The following is a 22,818-nucleotide window of genomic DNA, read 5'->3' as shown; positions in this document are numbered from 1 at the left end:
TCAATGTATTGATGAATATTTCACTATATCTTAAAAAAGACAATGGGAAAAGATTTTAAAAGGAGGAGACAGTTCTGAAAAAGTTTCTTCAGTAAATACCCTATACGGTCTATATCCAACTCTGCTCTAATAGATGCCACATGAAAATACATATGCTATTCACTACACACAGACACCTGTACATATAGGCACATATTTAATAGCTAGCAAAATATACATGCATCCAAAGAAGGCTTCTGAGGGAGTGGGAAGAGATCCTTTTAAAAATTTTGTCTAATTGGAATATAAAGTATACTAAATAAAAATGAAAGAAACCATATAAACTTTAGTTGGGAATATAAAGAGAAAGGTTTACAAGAATTGAAAAAAATTCTGTTGTTAAAAATTTGTTAATTATATAATTTTAAAGAAATAAAAACAGCCGAAACCAGTTTGGCTCAGTGGTAGAGCGTCAGTCTGCGGACTGAAGGGTCCCAGGTTCGATTCCGGTCAGGGGCATGTACGTTGGTTGCGGGCACATCCCCGATAGGGGATGTGCAAGAGGCAGCTAGTCGATGTTTCTCTCTCATCGACGTTTCTAGCTCTCTATCTCTCTCCCTTCCTCTCTGTAAAAAATCAATAAAATATATTAAAATAATAATAATAAAAAAAAGAAATAGCCGAAACTGGTTTGGCTCAGTGGATAGAGCGTCGGCCTGTGGACTGAAAGGTCCCGGGTTCGATTCCGGTCAAGGGCATGTACCTTGGTTGCAGGCACATCCCCTGTGGGGGGAGTGCAAGAGGCAGCTGATCGATGATTCTCTCTCATCGATGTTTCTAACTCTCTATCCCTCTCTCTTCCTCTCTGTAAAAAATCAATAAAATATATATTAAAAAAAAAAAAAAGAAATAAAAACACTGCACTATCCGGTTTGGCTCAGCAGATAGAAGGTCGATTTGCAGACCAAAGGGTATCCGGGTTCGATTCCGGTCAAGGGCACATATCTTGGTTGCAGGCTTCTCCCTGGCCAGACCTTGGTTGGGGCATGTGCAGGAGGCAACCAATCGATGTCTCTATCACATCTATGTTTCTCTCTGCCTCTCCCGCTCTCTTCCATTCTCCTTAAAGATCAATAGAAAAATATCCTCAGGTGAGGATTAACAAGAACAAAAAAGAAATAAAAAAACTAAAACTCATTTTTAAATAAACAGATTAGTTTATGAAATGATTATCAGAAAAGTAGGACAGTGGATAGAGCATTGGTCTGCAGACTGAAAGGTCCCAGGTTCGATTCCAGTCAAGGGCACATGCACGGATTGAAGGCTCAAATCCCCAGTAGGGAGTGTGCAGGAGGCAGCCGATCAATGATTCTCATCAACGATGTTTCTCTCTCTCTCTCTCTCCCGCCCCCTCCTCTCTGAAAGCAATAAAAATATATTTTTGAATAATGAAATAAATAGATTTTACCCATTTACTTTTATGTTTGGGGTAAATGGACATAGAAAAAGGAATTACCCATAGGAGAAGAGAAAAAGAAAAGAAGATACATAAAAAGAATGTTAAAATAAGACCAAAAGTTATAAAAAGAAAATCTGCATTACCATTTACCTGAGCCTTTGCTGTTATCTTCAAGTGAACCTGAGCAAATAAGATTGCACATAGGGGTATTTTCATTCTACACAGGTGCTTAGCAGAAACATGTATTTCAGCTAGATAATTTAAGTTCATGTTGCTTCCAGAAGCAACAAAGTAGTTAATTGCATCTTGAAAACTCATCACAAACTTTCAGATTGTATATAACATTTTCATAATGGCCCCAAATTAAACCCATATGCAAGAGAATTCTCATAACTTACTTTTCAAGCTCTTCCTGAGAATGGGCAAAAGTACAGTTTGTTCCTCGCGGACACCCTCCTTGCTGTCTTAGATCTCGGCACATGCTAGTCTTATATTTGCTGTTTGGCTGAGGCTACAAAAAGAATCAGTGTGTGGAAAAGTGAAAATTCCAGGTGTTATTCACTCTTGGGACTTCAAAATTTCATGACTACATCTTCAATTCTTTTTCACATTAGCTATGAGTAATTCTTGTGCTGAAACAATTAGCACTCCATTGTTTCCTGTTAAGAGTTATGTGGCACAACCCTGAGTGGCATTTTAGACATTCCCTCCGGAGATTATCTGAAACTGGTTCAAATGTTATGTCTACTTATTTTTCAGTCAACACAAAGCCCATGAAAATACAAGATTTCCTCACCAATTCACTGCTGTGTTAAAATTATGATACCAACACCAAACAAAAACTTTCAAAAAGCATTTAAAGGCCATAAGCTTGTTCACTTAAGCTTTCCCAGGTTACATAGAATATGATTTTCCCTGAAAGTGAAAATTAAGAAATACCTACTTATTTGTCAAGTTGAGAGTACAACTTTATTTTAGGCTCAGAGTTAAGTTCACATAATGAGGCAAAATATAAAAACCTCATCATACCTACTATGATTTGCATTAAAATCTAAAATGTCCTTGTTATTTCTGTAGCTTAATAAAGATGAAACATTTATCTTTCAATTGGTATTTTAATATATCCCCATCTTCTAACGGAATAAGGATTTAAGATTGGAAAGATCACTTTGGAGTAGATTTGATCCCACCTATGTCACTTACTGTCACCATGACTTTAGATATGCTATTTAACCATTTTAAGCTTCAACTTGGCAACAGCAATTATCTTGCAAGTGACTGTGAGAATCAGAAATAATAAATGTAAAATATTGAACATAGGAACTGGCTCACAGTAACTTAATAAATAAATGTCACCCTGGCTGGTGTTCTTAGTGGTTAGTGCGTCACCCATGCACTGAAGGGTAAAGGGCTTGATTCCTGGTTAAGGACATGTACCTGGGTTGCAGGTTAAACCCCCAGCTCTCGTCATGGCGCATGCAGGAGGCAACCAATTGATGTCTCTTTCACATGTTTCCCTTTCTCTTTAACTCCCTCCCCTTTTTTCCACCCTCCCACTCTCCCTCAAAAAAATTAAAAAATCAGTGGCAAAAATATCCTCAATTGAGGATTAATAACAAAAGTAAACAAAGAATAAATAGATGTTATTAGAATAAAGGAGTTAATCTTAAATAACTTCTCCTAAAGTACACTGAAAATGTTATAAAAAATATTTTTATGTTTTTAGAGAGCGGGAAGGGAGAGGGACAGGGAAAAAAACAACCAACATCCTTATGACCCCAACGGTGGAGGGAGCCTGCAACCCGGGCATGTGCCCTAACTGGGAATTGAACCAGCAACTTTTTGGTCCACTGGATGACTTGCAACCAACTGAGCCACACAGGCCAGGGCTGAAAATATTTCAAAAACTCAATTTCCAGATATTTACAAATAGAAATTCATTGTCTGACAGCAATGAAGAAAAAAGTGACAATTTTTCCACATTAGCAAAGAATCAGATAAAATGTTTGGAAGGAATCAATAATCTATATTTGGTAAAAAGACATCTGCAGTAAATTCATATTCAAGATACTATATAAACTATTGCTGTGCTCTGAATTATTTATTAGGTATACTACAACTTGAGTTTATCCCAAAAGTATAGACAATAAAAACTTGTAACAGAGAAGAGCCATATAAAGAGTCCATTAGCCAAATAGCTTGTTAAATGTTCAGAATGAACCTCTGTTATAGCTAATGGTACAAGTACAATAAATGTGCTTACCTGAGGTGTCTCATGGCCTTTTCTACTATAATTCTGTATGAAGTCCACAAGGCCATGAACTACTGTTTTAACAGCTACCATTGCATTTTCTAGCTGCTCCCAAGTTGGTGAAACAGCATCTAAAATAAGCCACCAAGGAGATGAGATGGAGGAGAGAATTTGTTAGCAGAAATTATCTTCTGTTATTATAAAAAACATAAGCGATTGAATATTTTCCAACATACCTGGATTGGGGTCTATGTTTGCAAGAAGCTCTAAATGAGGCCTCAGTCTATTTAAGTTAGCTGGATCACCTGTTCGTTGCAAAACAATTGTCAATTCCTGGACACTCTTTGCAAATGATTCTGGAGATTGCAGCTAACAAAACAGAAGACAGAATGGTTTTTAGTCTGGTTCCTACATCTATTTTCAAATGCTTTCATTAAGTCAATATACTAAATAGGTTTTCAAGTGTCTTCAGACTCCATAGTACATGAATCAATGGTGAATTCGATTTTCACCTCAGAATCTGCCCTATGAAATTCATCATTAGACACTCAGAAAACTCATTATAAGCTGTATTAGCTCTCTGGAGTTGGAATGTAGATGAATGACAAACTTTTTAAGCCAACCTGCTTTTATCCTGTATTTGCTTCCCTATTGCCTCCCATTCATTTATTTTGAAAGTTAAAAAAATAATATTTAAAAGGGAGAAAAAAGATTTTACAAGACTGATTTTTAAAAACATAGAATCTTCAACTGATCGTCTCTTCAGTCCTTGTAGAAGATTCCAGTATTCTCCAATGTAACAACAACATAGATTAGGATCTCTAATTTCACGAACCTTATCAATAATAGACTGCATGTGTGATTTATGCGCTAAGTCACCATATAGAAGTGAGGACCACTGCTCGGGTGAAATACGGAGTCCTGCTTCCATAGCAATATGAACAATTTGGGCATCATGTTCTCTGCGTAATGCCTCATAGCTCCGAAATTCTTCTTTTAATTGCATCAGAGAAGAGTCTTCATCCCTTTTAGTAACCTAAACGATAGAAAGGAGAAATACACTCAACCCGTCAGAACTGTTCTGCTTTCCCTCCTTCCACAAGTAAACCTTCTTTTGCAGGGGGGGGGGGGGGGGGGGGGAGATATGGGGGAGACCTACTATATATCAGATATCACACAAAAACAGTACAAGAAAGAAAAGTTTGGGACACCCAAAATTCTAATCAGGTATAATTTAAGAAGGAGCAGAGTATAACTTAGAAGTCACAAAAATCTATATGCTGTCATAACCTTCTTAAAGAAACACTGAGGAAACAAAAGGAGAAATTATCAATCTAAAAAATAGGAAAAAAGAAACCCAAAAATACCAGAGGATGTTAGCACCTCTAACCACCATCTATGCTACAGGGTATCTCCTGGGAAGCATATGCATCTATCTATCTACCTGAGTAGTAAAGATGGACACAGGTGATTAAGAGAACCTGGTCCGATTTAAGTTCTATTTTTAAAAAATACATATTTTAGCTGAAACCGGTTTGGCTCAGTGGATAGAGCGTCAGCCTGAGGACTGAAAGGTCCCAGGTTTGATTCCGGTCAAGGGCATGTACCTTGGTTGTGGGCATATCCCCAGTAGGGGGTGTGCAAGAGGCAGCTGATCCATGATTCTCTCTCATCGATGCTTCTAACTCTCTATCCCTCTCTCTTCCTCTCTGCAAAAAATCAATAAAATATATTTTTAAAAATACATATTTTATTGATTTCTTACAGAAAGGAAGAGAGAATAAGAAACATCGATCAGCTGCCTCCTGCATACCCCCTACTAGGGATGTGCCTGCAACCAAGGTACATGTCCTTGACCGGAATTAAACCCGGGACCCTTGAGTCCACAGGTCGACGCTCTATCCACTGAGCCAAACCGATTAGGGCTCAAGTTCTATTAATGTGCATCAAAATCACCCATGAAGTTTTGAAAACTATAATTTCAGATCTACTGAATCAGAACCCTTGGCTTAAAGATCACACGATTTACAGTATGTATGAATGTTCAAGTCCTACAAGAGATATAACAAATCAGAAATCTCTGCATTAAACAGAATCATTAACTTCCCTTGTTCTGACTCGATGCTAAAATCAAGCAAAAGTCTGATACTCTTTTACAGAAAAATATCTACAAGAGGAGAATTCAAGTCAATTAAGAGTTGCACTTCTCAAAAAAAGAAGAAAAAAAAAAGTTTCTTCAACTCTTATTTTTTATTTATTTATTTCTTTAAAAAAATATATTTTATTGATTTTTCACAGAGGGGAAGAGAGAGGGATAGAGAGTTAGAAACATTGATGAGAGAGAATCATCAACCAGCTGCCTCTTGCACATCCCTATTGAGGATGTGGCCGCAACCAAGGTACATGCCCTTGATGGGAATCGAACCCGGGACCTTTCAGTCCGCAGGCCGACGCTCTACCACTGAGCCAAACCGGTGCCAGCAGTTTCTTCAACTCTTATAAGCATTGTGCATTTGTGGGGGCCTCTAACAGGATAATACCCATTACAGGAAGCCTCTGTCCCACATACAGGCATGTAATGTTTAGATGGTTGCTTGTTACTCACCTTAAAACAAGAAGCTCGATACAGTAGTTGCACAACATGACCAATACTTGTTTTTGATGCCTGAGGAAATCTTGGTTCTAATCTTTGCACAACAAAAAGTACCAGAACTTTCCTTGAGAGAGCAGAACCATCTTCTAGTGCCAGCAATACCAGCTTTAAGGCCTCTTCTTGCATAGCTAGAAGAAATTTGAGTTCATGATAAATGAGAAACCCTGCATATCATGTCTGTCATAGATTTCTTTGGTATTAGTTTACAGTGGTTCATTTTCCAGTCTGTATTTAATTAGCACAAACATAGGACATCACACATACACAAATATAGCTTAATTAAAAAATACAGTAGTCCACCCTAATCCACAGAGGATATGTTCTAAGACACCCAGTGGATGTCTGAAACTGTAGATAGTACCACACCCTATATACAGAGGTGGGCAAAAGTAGGCTTACATTTGTGAACATGTGAAGCAGACTTTCTTTATTTTATTCCTCACCTGCATGCTTAGAGAGAGGAAGGGAGAGGAAGAGAGGAAAGAGGGAGAGAAGGGGAAGAAAAGAGGGGAGTGGAGAGAGAAAGAGAGAAGCATCGACTCACTGACTTCCAATTCATATGTGCCCCGACTGAGATCAAACCGGAAACCTTTTGGTGCACAGGACTATACTCAAACAACTGTACCACTCAGCTGGGCAGAGCTTATTTTTGTATTATTATTTACTTATTAATTACTGTATTATTAACACAACTGTAAACCTACTTTGCCAACCCTGTATAATATGTTTTTTCCTAAACAGTAAAGTCCTCACTTAACATTGTCAATAGGTTTTGCAACTTTAAGCAAAACAACCTATGATACAACCAATTTTACCATAGGCTGATTTACACAAATAAGAGCTAAATTCCTAAAGCATCTCATCAATGTTATAATAAAACGATGTTGAGTAAAATGTTATTCGAGAACTTGGTGTACATACGTACATACCTATGTAAAGTTTAATTTACAAATTACACACAGTAAGAGATTAACAATAACTAAAAATAGAACAATTATAATATACTGTAATGCTTTGTGAATATTGTCTCTTTCTCAAAATATCTTACTGGACTCAAGATTCTTATGAAGATATGAGATGATACAATGACTACACAATGAGATGAAGTGACTTAATGTCAGTCTACTATAAGTGTTAACTGAACACAAGCAGTGAGACACCTCAACAAACTAATTACCAAGATGGCTACTAAGTGACTAACAGGTGGACAGAATATACTGTGTGGACGTGCCGGACAAAGGAATGATTCACAATGGCATGAGATTTCTTCACCCTACTCAGAGCAACGTGCTATTTAAAACTTATGAATTGTTTATTTCTGGAATTTCCCATCTAATATTTTTAGACCTTAGGTAAGTAAAACTACAGAAAAAGAAACCACAGATAAGGGGTCTGTAATCAAACAAAAGAAAACATCCTTCCTATTAACCAATCAGAACAACAGTCAAGAGAACTTAACATATAAATTCTGTAGATATTTAACAATCAACTAGATGATAATGTTAAAGTGAAAAAAAAATCCTCATTTATAAAACACACACAGCTACTCTGACAAATAACATGTGAAAGACACACAGTAGTCTTATGATAAATGGTAATTTTTTAATCATGAAATTGTTTCTCTGCCTGTCAGACTAGCCTATCTAATAAAAGGGTAATATGCAAATTAACCGTCATCTGTCACAAGATGGCGGTGTCCAGTCCTCTCAGCCCCGCCAGAGTCCCCCAGTCCCAGGGGAAAATCCCTGAGAGTGGGCAGCTTGAGTGTTCTGGGCCCGGCCATGGATGGGGCTCAGGCCCGGCTAGGGCCAGAATGGGCTTCTGGACCACAGAGAGCCTCTGGGCAGTGGGTGCAGAGTAGCCAGGCCCCACAGAGAGTTACTGGCACAAGGATTCGTGGGCAGGGCTACTAGTTTTGTATATAATTTTAAAGTGATATTAGCCTCTAGGTGCAATACCTAAAGAAGGTATTAATTTATGTTGTTTTCCAGCAGGGAAATATTTATAAAATAAATGCCATAAAAAACATTTTTGAAATAACTGATGAAATTGGAATATAAACTATAGAACCTATAGAACGTCATATTGTATCAAGAGTATCCTTGTTTTTAGGAAACACACTTAAGTGTTAATGGGTATTCAACCTACTTTCAAATGGTTCATAAGAGAAAGAGTGAATAATAAAACAAATGTAGCAAATTAAAAAACTTATCAATGTGGAATTCTCTGCATTACTCTATTTTATTTATGGATTATTAACAAAGAAAAGAGAAAGAGAGAGAGAGAGAAACACCCGTCTGTTGTTCCACTTATTTAAGCACTCACTGGTTGATTCTTATTTGTGCACTGACCAGGAATTGGACCTGCAACCTTGGCATATCGGGATAAGGCTCTAATTAACTGAGCTACCTGGCCAGGGCCTTTGCATTATTCTTGCAACTTTTCGTTAAATTTGAAATTATTTCAAAATTAAAAGTTTAAAAAAATTTACTTTTCCTTTACTTACCACCTGTGTAATCTTAACTCAGTTTTCTAATTGTAAAATTGGATCTGTGTCACCTCTTTTGAAGGACATTGAAGATTAAATGAGAAATTTGTTCTAAAACATTATAGCACTTCTCATATAGATTATGATAAACAAAAACTGGCTTGCTTATCTGCAATTGTATCAAGCTTTGTATGAATAAAGATGGGTTGAGTCTGGGGATTCTCACCTACCTTTAGAAATTGGCATCCTCTAGTCCTGATAACCAGTAAGAAAGGCAAGATAGTGATCTATCTTACCTGGCCCTAGAAACTGGCATCCTCGAGCCCTGACAGCAGCCCATAAGTTGGCAGACAACTGCTGAGGGTTCTGGTGCTGTAATATTAGTTCCGTTACAGTTCGTTCTCCGAGTGAACGGGCTGCTCGCATGGCTCTTACACGACCTTCTTCCTCTACCAGTTGACAATTTACAAGTGTCACCAGTTTCCTTTGCATTGGACGGCTCAGTGCACTCTGGTTCAAACTAGCTACACCTTTAGGAAAAAGGAAACAAAGAAAACTAACGTTTGTTGTTTTTTTTTCTATTAAAAACGACAAGCCAATTTTTATTATCTGTATTTAACTGTTAAGCCACAATTCCTAATGAGCCTCCTATAAACAAATTTTCTTTTCTTTACTCCATCTACTTCAGTTTATAGCCAGTCACTGTTAATAAGAGCCTAATTTTTAGTTATTTCAAATTTTATTTAAGTATCCTCTTCTCTGGGTTATATGAGTCCCTCAAAAGAGAGTACATTTGGTTTGTTTATTTAATCTATTTACTAAAATTATTGAAGGTAGATATAAAGTTGAATGAATAAAGTTTAAAAGTAATAATTAACAGCATTGTTTTTTTCATTATATAAAAGATATTAAGAACATGGCTTAGTGATAAGATCTTAGATCCTAATTCCTTTTCCTGACTCAAGGACATTGCTCCAACAATCCTTCTCTTTCTTCCATATTATAATTTTTTCCCTTCCCACTTAATCATTTCCATCAGCAGTAAGAACAAGGAAGCTGTATTTCATACATCTTAAAATTGCAATCTGCCTTTCTGTAATCACTCTGACATTTCTTATCCCTCTAAATGTATTTTCTTTCCACAGCAATTACTTATAACATGCTACATAATTTTTAAAATTATATTTATTGTTTATTATACTTTCTCCCTTTTCTAAACATGAGTGCTACAACGGCATGCATATTTACTCAAGTTTCCCCAAGTGCCAAAATAGTGTCTGGTGCTTACTAGATGGTCTTTAGATATCTGTTCAATGAATGAATGAGGTGTACAGGGTAAGTCTCTCTCTCAAAAAAAAATAAAAATCAATAAATAAAAAAAAAATCACTATATCCAAAATACCAAAGAGTGAAAAGCTCAGAGCAGGTACAAAATAAATACCTGATTTATTCATTCAACAACATTTTACTACATATATGATGTGCTAAACACGGGGTATGCAGTGTTAAACAAAACAAAATCTCACTTCTGTCACAGCACTTAAAATAATTTATTGTGTTTACATGGCTATCACCCCCAATAGACTGCGGGCTCTGTGAAGATAGGGAATGTACCCTCTATAAGTGCTCAATAAAATTTAATGAATGATTCAATGAATAAATGAACACATAAAACTTGTCTTAATAGGGCTTATCAAAATTAATATCCTGCTATAGCACTACTAGTTTAATCAATGAATACAATTATTGTTTAAAGCTCAATGTTGTATGTCTCATGAATTATTAAATAACAATATTGGTTGTTTTCAGAAAATAGTATAATAAATGTTTTCAATCAAAAAGTTTTCTAAGATCTCTCCAAGCAAATTAATTTTCCACAACTCAAAATGTTTTAAGAAGGCATCAGCAACAAATTTGTCTAAGTAAATGTATTACCAAGTCCTCCTCACCAGAAAAAAAAACTTTTTGGGAACTTACCTTTACCTCCACTTAGTGGTTTTAAGTAGAGTGCCAAATCTTCAACACATTTCTTTGCAACTTCATAATGTTTGTTCTCACCTAGATTACTTAACTTTATTGACTGATGGTCTGGTACCTAAAAACAAAACAAACAAAAAATTCAAGAAATACATCCACCCAGCTAACAAGCTGTTATTTATATATTTGATGATAATCTTGGTGAGTATAAATTATAACACAGAGACATACATCAAGGTAGTGTAAATAAAATTAAAGGCAAACACCTAATACATCTGCTTTCCAAGAATCAAGAATATCATACTTAATAGCAGGGGTTGGGTGGGTTAATGGATGAAGAAAAGAAGCAGGCAATTAATAGTACTCTATCAATGCTAATTTCTTGGGGTTGATAACTATGCTGTAATTTTAAAAGATATTAATATTAGGGGAAGCTACAAAAAGTTATACAGGTTCTCTGTATAACTTTTGCAACTTTTTCTAAAAGTATTTCAAAACAAAAAGTAGGTAAAAAGGATAAGAATTTTTTCCCCTTTAGCATTAAGTGCCTTCATACTATATAATGTACTTACTATATTTACTGTACCCCCTTGCTAGAATATAAGCACCACAAGACACAGTGTTCTCAATGAAAGGTCAAAACTGCAGCTCTGCCATTTCTACGAGTGATCTTGAGAAAATTATTTAACTGCTCCAAGTCATGGTTTCCCTATCTGCAAAATGAAGATGAAAATCCCTATTTCATTGTGCCATTATAAAAATTCAATTTAGCTTGTTGGGGGTACCGGGCGAGGGGGGCCAATGGGGGAAAAAGGGACATCGGCAATACTTTAAACAATAAAGATAAATTTTAAAAATGTTTAAATTCAATTTAATTTAACAAATATTTATATTTATGGAGTTATTACCATGTACTAAGCACAGTTTTAGGCATTAGGCCCCTATCAGTGAGTTAAACAGACAAAATTTTTTGCCCTTGTGGAGCTTACATTCTAGTGGAGAAGAGAGAAAGCAACCAATAAATTTAAAAGAACCTTAAATGAAAAACATAGTATGATGAAAGGTGATCAATACAAATTATCCAACAAGAATAAGGAAAATTAGGAGTACTGGAGAGAGGTTGCAATTTTTAAGAGGGATGTTCCAGATAGGCTTCCTTGGAAATCATGACATTAGAAAGACTTAAAAGAGGAGAAGAATGAACATTCTAGGCAAAGAGTCACTACGCAAAAGCCCTCAGGTGGGAATACTTCTGGCATATTTAACAATTGACTGGAAGGCAGTGTGGCTTAAGCAGAAAGTGTGAAGACAGTTGCAGATGAGCCAGAAAAGATAAAAGAAATCATACTGCATAAGGCTGTAGGCTATTTTTAAGGATCAACTGAGAGAACATGTATTTAAAAGACAAACACAACACTTGACATATAGCAAATAATAAATGGTAGCTAGTATTACTACGAAAAGTTCAAAGTATTTTGTCGGACCTAAGATGCCATTATTTGCAAGAGCCACCATTATTTTCTGCATTGTTAAGGAAAAAAAACACTGCCAATTAAATTACGATGCACTAATAATTCAACTGCATCTTGATTTCAGAGTGTCTGAATTATGAACATTGAGAAGAAATGCTGTGTTTTAATAGGAAAACCTTAAATATGAAGATACTATGGAACAGGGTATTTTAATTCATTGAGTTTTCTAAGATGTGACTGATTAGAAAAATCCTTACTTTCTTACTTTATGTAATACATGATGTACAGAATCTTCTTCCTCACTTGTAAAATGGGGATATTACATACCTGAAAAGCTATAGCAAGAATCTATATATATAAAAGCCTAAGTGACAGGCCAACCGTCCAACAGCTATGATGCATACTGACCACCAGGGGGCAGATGCTCAATGCAGGAGCAGAAACCACAGGCATGGAAACGTGGGACTGGTGAATCTCAGAGGGAAAAGGGGAGTGGGGTGGGAAGGGATTAACCAAAGATCTCATATGCATACTAGAGGCCTGGTGCACTGATTTGTGCATCAATAGGATCCCTCAGCATGGCCTTCGGAGACTGAGCCAAAACCAGCTCTCCGACATCCCCTGAGGGGTCCTGGATTGCAAGAGGGTATACAGGCCAAGCCAAGGGACTCCACAGGTACACAAATCTGTGCACTGGGCCTCTAGATAATATTAATAGATACTCAATGTTTACCATCATACCTACACAAAGTAGAACCTTATTAAATGAAAATTACTGTAAATCTAGGGTCTTGCTCTGATTCAATAAAATGATTATCAATAAGAAATAGTTATTTTATAGCATGGTTTTAGATATATTCATTCCCAAATAGGACTTATTTGATCACTAGAGGCCCAAAGCATAAAATTCATGCAAGGGGCTCAGCCCTCACAGCCCCAGCTTCGTCCATAAGGTCATCTGGCTATTTGGTTTAATTAGCATATTACACTTTTATTATTATAGATGTCAAGAGAAATTAAAAAGAAAACAAAAAACCTCCATTTGAGGTTTCTAGTTGGTTGCTCTCTGGCCAAAACTTTGATTACATTTCTTTTCATACCACCTAATGAATAAATAATGATGTACTAGGGGCCCGGTACTTGAAATTTGTGCACTGGGGGAGGGGTATGTGTCTCTCAGCCCAGCCTGCCCCCTCTCACAGTCTGGGAGCCCTCAGAGGATGTCCTACTGGGGAGCGGGCCTAAGCCACAGTCTGGCCTCCCTCTGTGGGAGGCGATCAGGCTGATCAGGGGAAGGCCCATCTCCATCACCCCACTGCTGCTGATACTGGCAGCCACTGCAGTTGCCAAGGTCTTTTCATGAACACAGGCATCAGTCCCTTCATCATGAAAAAATGTCTGTGTCCGGCTCCAGGCCTGCTCAAGTGGCTCAGACAGGCCTCCCTGTCTATGTCCCCACCCACCAGGCCTCCCTGTCTATGTCCTGCCTGTGCATGCCTCCATCGGGAGCAGCCTCCGCCTCCAAGGCAGTGTGATGCTAGCACTGGGCAGACCTGTGTGCGCCTCTGCTGGGGGCAGAAGTCCCCGTCCCCGCCCACCAGCTCCTGTGCACGCACAGCCTGTTGACGGGTCATGACTGGCACACCGTTAGGCCCAATTAGCATATTACCTCTTTCTATATATAGATAGATGCTTACATCAAAATTTTTCTTATCCATCAAAATGACTTATAAAATAAATTTTGACCACAGCATTGAACACAAAGAAACATATAGCCATAATAAAAGTGATGATTTTGCATAAGGATTTATGACATTAAAGAAAGACTTTTGCATAATATAATCATGAAAATCAGGTACACTGAATATTTTTACGTATCAACTATCATTAAACATACCTTGTACCCCTTAATGAACAAAGTACTATTATATGTTACACATACCACATTAGTAAAATCTTGGAAGTTTACCTGGGCTCCAACTAACTGGAGAAGTGCAAAGTTGACAGGAAGCACATCAATGTCGGTGTTGATGGCAGTCTGGTCAAAGGGGCAAGCTTTTCGGTGAAGTTTGTTCAAGCAGGTCTTGCAAACAGTGTGTGAACAACCTAAACTGATGGGTTTGTGCACATTCTCATCAAATTCATTATAGCAGATTGGACAGGACAGAAATTCTGTCCATTGAGCTGCCTGCACAGGCATTGTGGAAGCTGGATGCTCAGGTTAGCAGTCTAGCAGATCATTATTTTGCTGTGTAGTGTTTTGTAAGCTGGAAATAGACAAAAGTAAGAATTAAACATATATTCTTCATTCCCTTTCAAGAGCTAATTGTAAAGCCAACCATCACAGCCTCAAGACCTAAAACACTTCTGAGCAACTTTGTATATTTTGGATATCTTTTTCTTTAAGTCTACTTGCTGAATTGAATTTCTGAAATTTTGTCCAGAAGCATTATTCTAACAGTGTTCTTTTCAACTAAAAATATTTATATTGGTTGCTAATAAAACAATCATCAGAGCTATCATTTGTTTTTCTTAACTATTATTAGCATAATATTTCACATTTCATTTTTGGGAACACACATTAATTTGGATCGCTGATTAAAAAAAAAAAAAAGTGTTTCCCATGGGTATCTACTACCCCAAAACATATTAAGATATGGCCTAGAGTTAGTGAACTTTAGAAACCCTTGATCCAAACAATATCGGAGTCAAGTGTGAAGAAACAGCTTTGCCACCTGAATGACCACATCAGTCCAGGGATATATATTCAACTTGGCAGCTTCACAAAAGAGGGAATCTCTGGTCAGGATTTGATTAGGAGGCTAATTGAGGTTCTGAAAATCCTATTATAATAAAAGTGTAATATGCAAATCGACCGGAGGTGGAACATCCAGTCACTATGGCGCACACTGACAACCAGGGGGCAGACGCTCAATGCAGAAGCTGCCCCCTGGTGGTCAGTGCGCTCCCACAGGGGAGTGCACTCAGCCAGAAGCCGGGCCCACGGCTGGTGAGCTCAGCAGCTGTGTCAGGAGCCTCTCCTGTCTCCACTGCAGGTGGGCAGAAAGTATCGAGGAGTCTCGGACTGCGGACTGCGAGAGGGATATCTCACTGCTGGCAGGCGGACATCCCCCAAGGAGTCTTGAACTGAGAGAGGGCGCAGGCCAGGCTGACAGACCTCCTATCTTCTCCTCCCCCCCCAGTGCACGAATCTTGAATGTGGTTCTCTATAATACTTTTGACAAAACATAATTTGTGATTGATAAGTATATATATATTACCAAAAACTGTCAGGTCCAATGAGCAAGATATAGAAGAATAGCCCTGGCTGGTGTGGCTCAGTTAGTAGGAGTGCCATCCTATACCAAAAGATGGTGAGTTTGATTCCCTGTCAGGGCACATACGCAGGTTATGGGAGGGATCCCCTATTGGGGCATGTGCAGGAGGCAACCAATCCATCGTTCTCTCTCTCTCATTAATGTTTCTCTCCTCTCTCTCCCTTTCCCTTCTTTTCTCTCTAGAAAAAATGAAAAACATGTCCTAAGGTGAGGATTAAAAATAAAATAAAAACATCTTTTAGAAGACTAAAAGAATATTAGCATCTAATAATTCTAAACTGAAAAACTGCAAAATATAAATTTTTATTTTTGATATTATAGTGAGAAAAATTATATTTGTATATGATTAAAAGGCACATGGGAAAAATAACAGTTAAGCTTTCATTTCTTATTCCTAAGATCCAAATGTTTGTTCCATAATTTTTAGTAAAATAAAATATTTAGCCCTAACCAGTTTGGCTCAAGGGTCCTGGGCTCGATTCCGGTCGAGGGCATATACCTTAGTTGCGGGCACATACCCAGTAGGGAGTGTGCAGGAGGCAGCTGATCAATGTTTCTCTCTCATCGATGTTTCTAACTCTCTATCCCTCTCCCTTCCTCTCTGGAAAAAAAAAAAATCAATAAAAAATACATTAAAAAATAATAAAATAAAATATTTAGTATCAAATTTATGCTGTCCTCTAATTAAAATCTTTAGAACTTGAACATTCTACAGTTCACAAGTTTTCTGTATCTTCTAATACTAAACTTACATAAGTCTGACAAAGGCTCTTTGGTGAACAAGAAATCTAGGTATTTAGGGCAATTAAACAGACAATGGTTTATTTCATAAAAATGTTTATCAACCAAAATATATTAGTTCCACAGAAATTAGATGTTTAAAAATGAAGTCAGATTTAGGACAGAAAGGTCTATAAACTCATTCTCCAATATCCTCACATCCAAATGAATTTTATTAGCCTTTATTGTGCTTTTATGTTCACAATAACCTAAGGTTTTAAAAATATCTTGTAAAAATAAATGATAGGGTTTGCTTTGTAAAAAGCTCCCTATACAAACTTTTCCTCAAATAGCTCTAATGAAATGTATCTAATATACACTGCCACACCTATTAATGCCATCAATCTTAAAACCAGTCAGTTGGCTTTCAACTTTAGGAATGAGCACTAAGTAGGTTAATACATTACTCCTTGAGTCTATATAACATTTTGCATGTTCAGCTTACCAGGCTGCAGAATTATAAAAGGAAAAGGCCTCTGAGGAAGAATAAATTGTACCTTAGGTCTACGATTGAGAGCCTTAATTTAGTTAATAACTTGAACTGATAAAGTATTTATCAAAATAAAACACTGCATCTATTTTTTTCTTCTTCATAATTTCAACCTATTTGGAAATGCTAATTCAGGGGGTCAGGGTATCAAAAGCCAGTGAGTAATATAAAACTAGTAGCAAAATACTTATTCCTTATAGTTTTCCAGGATTATCCCCAAATGTTTTAAAGTTAGTGCGTGCGTGTCTGTGTGTATGGGGGGGGGGGGGGGGGAGAGAGCATTGTTTGAACATAAAAATTGTATCTTTCATATTTTTACCTATTAGCTTTAAAATGTTTCAAACTATTCCAAGTATATAAAAAATATACTTGATAGTAGTATGTTTATATTATCCCTTATATATTTCTAGGTCTACAAACACCAGATGCTTTAATATTAATCAAGTTTAATTTCTAGTAGAAATTTCATGTATAATACCTTTAAAAGACAGATTATACCAAAATTTTGATAGTAACTCTGCAAATTTTCCTTCTGCTGTGTGTCCAATTCTAACTTTCTAACAGGAAAATTATGAACTAAATTTTCCTTATTTACTATTATTAGAATGGTTTGATTTTTTTTTAATGTTTTTCTTCAGTACCATTATCAATGAATTCTAGATTCCTCAATAAAGAAAAATACAAAATAAAAATTTACCTATTATAAAACAGAGTTCATGTTGTTCACCAAAACATTTAATTAATAATGACAAAACAGGCCTTTCATTTATTTTAAAAAGGCACTTTGTAAACATTTACCTAGAATATATTTTTATAATTACAAAAAGTAATAGTCTATTGTCTTTATAGTTTAACAATGGCAAGCTAAGAAAATATATTAATGTGTAAAATTTCTAGATTTATATTAATACATTCCATAGTAACTTATTTGAATCTATGGAAACCTAAATTACTAATAACATTTATAGTTAATATTGATGTATTCATTCTAAAAATGCTACCAAAATATCTCAAATTGAGGTAAAATGGATGAAAAAGCTCACAACTCTAGATATGCAAAGGGACTACTTAAGAAAAACATTCTAATTAATTTTTTGTATTTAACTAACTTTAGTTATTAGTTACTAAAATTGAAGATGAGTAAAATGATAAAGCATAGGAGAAACATTACAGGTGGAACCTTAAACACATTTTTACTCAAGTCATTTTTAAGACTGTAAGTCTCATATGATACAAATTATAAACTGCTCTAAAAGCAAACTGCATACCAGCTAAGTACTTTCATTTTCTCATAACAGACTGCCATGATATTGTGCAGCTAGTTTATGATTATCTGATTTTAAAATGCCAGAATAAAGTTTATGTCTCTTTCACTATTGTGTGTGTGTGTGTGTGTGTGTGTGTGTGTGTGTATAATTTTATAAAGATGTAAAATTAGGGCTCAGGTCTGTTAATTAAAACACTCTTTGTTTTCATTCTAGTTTACCCATGTGAAGAATTTAAGCTACTGAAATGGACTTTTAACAGTATTTAAAACCTTTAAAATAATTACTTTTGGACTTAAAAATAGTATTTAAAGCATCTTAAGTACAATTTAGACCTTAACCTACCATACAAACAAAACCAACTAAGCATTCAAACATATAAAAACATATAAAAAGAATTGGAGCAAAAGAAACAGAATTGCCATTTTAAAGACTGCTACGTAACTTCAGTGTAAGTTAGGAAAGATTTTTGACTCAAGTTTACTTCAGCCCACTATGGGGTTCAACTAGATTTTTTTAATTAAGTATGAGGTTTTTAACTTTCAGTGTCTTCCAAAAGAACAGTAATGAAATTTATTTAATTAATATAATCACTAAAGTTTTGCTTCTATAGTGATGACCAAACTTGAAACTTTTCATTTTCATGTCTTTTAATTCAGATAATTTATTTATTGGAAGAGATCCTCTAGAACAGCACTGTCCAATAGAAATAATGCAAGCCACAAGTACTTTAAAATTTTCTAACAGTCATATTAAAAAAGGACAAAACAGGTAAAATTAATGTTAATACCTTTTCTTTAACCTAATTTATACAAGGTATCATTTTAACATGTAATCAATGTAAAAATTAGTGAGATATTTTGAATTCTTTGTTGTTGTTGTACTTAATTTTCAAAACCTGGTGTGCATTTTACACTTTCAGCACATCTCAATTCACACCTGCCATATTTCAAGTGCTCAACTGCTGCTACATGTGACTACTATGGTAGCTAGTAATGGATAATGCAATTCTCCTTAAAATTAAAAATAATACTCAAAAGTAAATTTTACCCAGAATTTGAGGTGAAAGTCACACCTACACTTAAGAAGGTTTTCAGAAAATTAGAAAACCCTGAGGATTATTAAAGATATAACTTACAACAAAGACTGGGTGCAAAACATTATTTTTAATTTTCAGCTACCTTTATTTGACCACATGCTTCCTTTTTCCATCAGTAGAAAGTGAAACTTCAACTCAGCCCAAAACAATATGCAAGTACTTATTATAAAACCTTGCTGTAAGTTTACTTAGCATTCTTAGATATTACATACAATATACAAGTTCTATTTTTTGAATATGAAATAGAACTTCTTTCAAACTAAAAGACAGCAGGAAGTGAATTAATAAAAATAAATGAACAACAACGAAAAAAGAAAACATAGGAACAAAGGACATAAAATATTCTTGCATGTCAGGTTAACACAACAGTAATAACAGATCAGGAGTAACTCAAAGGATTCACTAATCAACACGATAGCAATCAAATGCTCAAATAGGAGCCAGTTTGAATTACAACATCTGCTTTTGGAATATATGTTTAACATTCTGGTTTTTTTTTTGTTTTTTTTTTAAAGAAATTTCCAAACTCCACAACTCTTAAAACAAGAATCTCCGACCAAAACGGCAATGTTGAAAAAATGGTTTCTATTTCTTCAAGAATTGAATGTGGAAGCCAAACAACAGATAATGGGATGTGATGTTAGAACAGTGGTGTCGCTCTTTAGACAGATAAAAGAAGGTAATGAGGGGAGAACTCTTCTTAATGTTTCAAGAAGCCTTAACTAAATTTGTATATTTAACCATAACAAGGCTCCACAGGCTAACTAAAACATTTGTTTCTTTGCTTTGGGGAAATTACAGCAATTTAGGATAGCAACGTGAGCTTTCTCAGGTTAATCAAAAGTTCCTACTGGAACTTCAAAGTTTGACTAATACAAAAATGGAAAGGATTCCTTTAGCACTTTATTTGGGATACAGAGCCCTAATCGCAGCGGGTGGTAAAGTAGGAATTAAAAAGAAAGGACCTGGGTAAATGGAGAGTAGGAATGAAAAGGGAACCTACGTGGTTATAAAACAAAACAAAACACATCAAACACAACAAACCGGTAGGGAATCGCAAGATTAGATCTACTTTATGTCAGTGATTCCTTAAGACTATTTTGGTCCTACCTGCTGGTATCTTAAAAAACTCTTTTGTGATTCGAAAGATGTAAATGACAGCTTACCCTCATCTCCTTCCTGAAAGCTAAGGACACAGCAAAGTAGATCTGCCTCTGAGACACAAAGATGCTTCCTACCATTCTCCTAAGATGGTGGAAGTCTCCCCTGAAGAGGCTTCCCCAGGAAGGAAAATTGAAAGAGGGGGAAGAAGAAAGCCGTCGCAGAATTCCCTGGCTCCGTTTCGTGCCAGTGTGCTCGGTCCCATCCACTGGGCCACGGACCACCCTGGGCCGGCCTCCCCCTCCCGGGAGGGTAAGCCCTCCCAGGGCATTGTTTGGCCGGGGTCCCTATCGACTCCTCGGATCGCCTCCACCATCCCTGCAATTAGGATCTTGGGAAGCAGCCCCAGGACGGAAAGCTAGGAGAGTACTTGGTTTTTGAGAACCTCCTGCAAAGCCCCTCTTTCCTAACTGGTGTAGGAAGGGAAGGGGAGCCTGGCCTTGGCTTGGGCGGATGCCTTAGGGGTCAGAGGCGTCCCCTCCGCAGGAGTCCAAGGAGGTGGCCATTGCGCCAGGCCTCGGCATGGAGAAAGCCCGGCCAAGGCCAGGGGCCTCCTGGATCTCCGGGCTCCCGGGTGGGGTGTCAGGTGCGGCCCTCCGTTCCCCAACCCTCCGTGCACCCACCGCGACAGAGTACAGGCCCCGGGCTAAGATAGGTCTTCCGCCCGATCGATCGCCGGGGACCGGGGACCGGGACTGGGACCCCCACCGAGCCGCATCGTGCCCGCCCCCGCCCTACCTGTGGGGGCCCGGGCGGGGTCGCTAAGGGCCGCTCCCGGGAGCCCCGCGGCGGCGCGGCTCGGCGACACAGGCGCCTCGTCTCGCCGGGGCAGAGCTCGGCGGCGGCTTCACGGCCTCAAACTCCATCGGGAGCTACAGGGACAGCCCCGTTGGCGGCGGCGGAGGCCGCGACGGGGCCTCCTCCTCCTCCCACCACCTCCTCCTCCACCACCACCGCCTCTTCACCATGGAGGCGGACCTGGAGGGATCCAGACCTAACTCTCGCGAGAAGAATCTCCCCACATCACGCGAGATCACGCAAAGCCAGGAGTCAGGGCGGTGGGAGGAAAGCGTAGTGATAGCTCCAGCCACCTAGTCGGCGCGTTAGCCTCCCTGTGGTGGAGCCGGACCACCCCCGTCACGTGACGAGGGGAAACTGGGATATACCGTGGGAGGTGCTGTTAGGATGCCTAGGCAAGCTGAAGGGGTTTATGGGAAACTCCCAGCACACTCATCTGCTCCTGGAGCCAGCCTCTTGGACATTGGTTTGAGCCAGTCTGCCCGCCCTCAGGATATTCGTGAAAATCGTGATATTCGTTTAACTTAATCTGATACGTCTGTATTTCAATCTTATCACTCTTCCACAATCAGATGTTGACCCCATTCCTCAATTCCCTCTAGGTGCCAACCAATCTCCCTGATTTAAAAAAAAGAAAAAAGAAAAAGAGAGCATTTGTTTGGCAGGCAATAACGCACACCTCTTTACTAACGAGAGAATTGTTTCTCAGAATCTGGCAGACATCAAAATTCAAGCACAAATTTTGGCACTAATAACTCCACAAAATTTGCTGCACGGTTTTCCACAGTAAACTGCAAGGTATAAATTATTGTTTTTATATCGGGAGAAATAGGCTTGGAATAGGGACACGGGGATTAATATTTATGGACAACTTACTATGTGCCAGGTCCTGTGTTAATAAAAATTTCATTTTTACTATTTTTACTTTTATTTATAGTTCATTTACTCATTAAAATAATCCTAAAAGGCAGATACTATGTATTCTGTTCCTAATAGAAGCTGAAAAACTAAGGTTAAAATGACCATGAATTGCAATTAAGCTCAAGGCACTTTCCAATATGAAACCAGATATCCAACAAAAGAATCTATAAAAGTAAACCCACCATGAATTAGAAGACATCTGGAAAAATAGTTTATAACTATAATGAGCTTAATAATATGGTTATTAATGCCTGGAAGACCAAAAAAATACCAATTTTTAAAAATTCAGTGGCCACCCAAAGACTGTTCTCCCATACATTTTTATCCTTTTCATACTCTTTATGAAATATAAGCCAATCCTAAAGGTTTCCAACAATGGTTCATTTGATTCAGTATTCCATTCAACTAGATGTGTGTGTGTGTGTGTGTGTGTGTGTTTTCCATTTTACTGGACAGTTGTACACGGTGATCTGATAAGTTTTTTCAAAGGTGGACTGACCACTCACTATATTTAAAATTACAATAAGAATTTCCTTTCCCTAGCACTCCCTATTCTATTTTCTCCAACTCCATTTCCAAAATCTAACATACATTAATTTTACTTGTTTATAAATTTCATCTCCCTCCACTAGAATTTAGGTTTCATGAGAGCAGGGGTTTTTGTTGATATACCTAACTTCTAGATAT

At 37.4% G+C, this 22,818-nt stretch overlaps 1 protein-coding gene across 4 annotated transcripts in view; it reads right to left on the bottom strand.

The window, feature by feature from the left end:
• RC3H2 (ring finger and CCCH-type domains 2) overlaps window positions 1–21,421 on the bottom strand; it is a 40,078-nt gene extending 18,657 nt beyond the window's left edge. For all 4 annotated transcript variants that reach the window (XM_084899920.1, XM_084899921.1, XM_084899922.1 and 1 more), the window contains exons 1-9: window positions 21,151–21,421; window positions 14,249–14,546; window positions 10,808–10,925; window positions 9,127–9,360; window positions 6,295–6,470; window positions 4,525–4,725; window positions 3,926–4,058; window positions 3,702–3,820; window positions 1,837–1,949 (exon numbers count right to left, since the gene is read on the bottom strand). In XM_084899920.1, coding sequence (XP_084756046.1) covers window positions 1,837–1,949; window positions 3,702–3,820; window positions 3,926–4,058; window positions 4,525–4,725; window positions 6,295–6,470; window positions 9,127–9,360; window positions 10,808–10,925; window positions 14,249–14,479 — 1,325 coding nt within the window. In that variant the 5' untranslated portion in view covers window positions 14,480–14,546; window positions 21,151–21,421. The remainder of the gene's footprint in view (window positions 1–1,836; window positions 1,950–3,701; window positions 3,821–3,925; window positions 4,059–4,524; window positions 4,726–6,294; window positions 6,471–9,126; window positions 9,361–10,807; window positions 10,926–14,248; window positions 14,547–21,150) is intronic.
• Between the last annotated feature and the right edge of the window lie 1,397 nt (window positions 21,422–22,818).

This window comes from Pipistrellus hanaki, assembly GCF_964339955.1.
Source record: "Pipistrellus hanaki genome assembly, chromosome: 11".
NCBI lineage: Eukaryota > Metazoa > Chordata > Mammalia > Chiroptera > Vespertilionidae > Pipistrellus > Pipistrellus hanaki.
The sequence above is the reverse complement of the archived record's forward strand: the minus strand, read 5'-3'. Positions and strand labels throughout refer to the sequence as shown.